Source organism: Orbicella faveolata, unplaced genomic scaffold (assembly GCF_042242905.1).
Source record: "Orbicella faveolata isolate gen_17 unplaced genomic scaffold, um_ofav_v1 contig_48, whole genome shotgun sequence".
Classification (NCBI taxonomy): Eukaryota; Metazoa; Cnidaria; class Anthozoa; order Scleractinia; family Merulinidae; genus Orbicella; species Orbicella faveolata.
This window is the reverse complement of record NW_028301578.1, coordinates 4,647,931-4,650,170: the sequence shown is the minus strand read 5'-3', so window position 1 is coordinate 4,650,170 and position 2,240 is coordinate 4,647,931. Positions and strand designations below refer to the sequence as shown.

Sequence of the window (2,240 nt, the reverse complement as noted above, 5' to 3'; positions counted from 1 at the left end):
TGTATACTATTACAATTATGCACCTCAGTGTCAGTGAATAATTGTGGATTGCAATTTTCAAAGAGATAGTATCATATTTTAATATTATATAAACTGGAATCTGAAACAACTTTTAGTGGAAATAGCAGTAACTTTTTCAAGAGAGTGCCCCATTGTGCAATCTTGGTTTATTAGTCCAGTGCCAAGTAACCTTTTCTCAGATAGTGTTTAAATTAAGCTTAATCCAAAAAGTTAGCAAACTGCAAAGCTGATTTTTCTTTTCAATAAAAGAAAGTAATAATGCCGCGAGAAGAACGGGACCGAATCGGAAGTGACTAAGCTTTCGCTCATACCTTCTTCCCAGTCTTCTCGCGTTTGTTTCCCAGGGTTCATACCGGAAATTGTTGTTCACCACGCTACAATAACCGACAGCCGCGAGGCGCAAAAATTGGTTATATCGAAAAACCAAATGCTGCTTGGTGAAGGGGGCTGCTAAGCGCATATAACCATTTTTGTTTGTTTGGTAATATGATAAAAACAATCAACCTCTAAAACAAATGCAGTTAATTAAGTGTGGACATGTCAATATGAAATTATAGCTAAAATGTACAGAATGTCTATTAAATACAGAACTTTGCAATTAGTGCGCTTCATAACTCATCTTGCCCTCGAAACAGCCAGACGAACGCTGGATATTGTCAACACGAAGATGCTTGCATTTCTACCACTTCATATTATGGCTCTGTTTGCCATGGGACGCTGTGCTTTAGGTATGTTCATTTGCCGATTTACAAAAACAATCAGGAACAAAATTTGAAGAAGGGTATTGCGCGAATTCTTTCTACACGTAGATGATGAAGACTGTTGCGATGTGAAAATATTAGACAATTTCTCACTTAACTCTCAAAGGACCCAAGAAATAAGTTTGTTTTTCGAGAATAGCCTGCTAGAAAACAAGCTCTCTGGGCAGCTTCTACTGCAGGGGTAAGAGCTGCCCAGAGAGCTTGCTCACAGGCTCTCGAGAACTGTATCTCTCTGGCAAAATGATTTCTGCAGCTTTATCAAATCAATCAAACTACCTTAGAGTGCTTATTAATTTGAATGCCAATATATCGGATCTACTGTACGACAGGTTTACGAATTTTCGACGTGGTCGTCGACGAAATTGAGGTAAAATTCCAACAGAGAAAGACTCGAGAGCCAAATCGCTCAAAAGTGAATTTTCCCCGTTGTTCTTTCAGCTTTACCGAATCAAGTTCAGCAGGAACCAGGAGTGCTGGAAAACATGGAAGAAAACATCGGTAGGTTGAAATATTTATACTGTATACAAACATTTTCTTCGAGAGACCAATGTAGTAAATGGTTTCAACCCAGAAGTATCAGTAGTTCGTATAGTGTGATCATCCGGGTGAGGGTACTTCTGAAAAGAACTGTTGTAGAACTGCTACCGACCTACTGAAGCTGACGCAACGAACAGGAACCCAACACCTCTTACTACCTCTTACACCCACTACACCCATGTCAGCGAACCGGCAGAATCTTGTTACGCCAATCTGACCCAAACGACAAGTCTGAAAAAACATTTCTTCTCGTTTCTAGTCCGCTGTCCCAGCGGTTGGGAAGACTTTGAAGATTACTGTTACCTGGTGAGCAGTTCCTTCAAGCCTTGGTCCCAGGCTCTCGCGTACTGCCGTTCCCTGGGTGGGGAACTGGTGAAGATCAACAGCCAAGAAGAAAACGAGTTTGTCCTGAATCTCGTCAGAGATCAATCTGCATCAGTGAAACAGGTTTGGATCGGGATGAGTTGGGACTAAAACGGACAAGACTACTTCTGGTCCGATGGCTCGATTCCAGTCTACAAGAACTGGGCCAGCGGTGAACCGAATGGGTTTTCGTTTGAGCCATGCACTCAGATGTACACTGCCCGGGCAAACAGTCTTAACCTTCCTGACAGAGCATCTGGTCGCTGGAACGACATCCCTTGCTCTGCAGACTCAAAACATCCCTGCGGAATCGTCTGCAAGAAGTTGGCGTAGTTGGCATGGCAAATAACCTTGACGATATCAAGGCCGAAGATGGTTGGGTTTAGTAAAGGGAAGTCTTATAAGTCTAGGATGTTATTTAGAATGTATTCAGTACAAAAATAATCGTTTGCAAATGACGGGTTGTAGAAGATATTAAGTACCGGCTTGAAAATAAATAAAAATGTTACCAGGAATTCGTTCTTGTTTTGTTATTTTCACACAGCAGACGTTACTGGA

General features: G+C 41.5%; 1 protein-coding gene across 1 annotated transcript; it reads left to right on the top strand.

Annotated features, from left to right (window-relative positions):
* Nucleotides 1-592: 592 nt before the first annotated feature.
* On the top strand, nucleotides 593-1,793 carry LOC110054788 (lithostathine-like). The gene is made up of 3 exons (XM_089281484.1): nucleotides 593-749; nucleotides 1,221-1,280; nucleotides 1,579-1,793. Exons 1-3 carry the CDS (start codon nucleotides 593-595, stop codon nucleotides 1,791-1,793), a joined length of 432 nt encoding a protein of 143 aa, XP_089137610.1.
* Nucleotides 1,794-2,240: the final 447 nt, after the last annotated feature.

Bases quoted from the DNA above. Each gene is read 5' to 3' on its own strand.
- LOC110054788 (XM_089281484.1), top strand. From the start codon at position 593: ATGTCTATTAAATACAGAACTTTGCAATTAGTGCGCTTCATAACTCAT. The intron at 750-1,220 runs GTATGTTCATTT...TTGTTCTTTCAG, and splicing joins CATGGGACGCTGTGCTTTAG to CTTTACCGAATCAAGTTCAG. The intron at 1,281-1,578 runs GTAGGTTGAAAT...TCTCGTTTCTAG, and splicing joins AAACATGGAAGAAAACATCG to TCCGCTGTCCCAGCGGTTGG.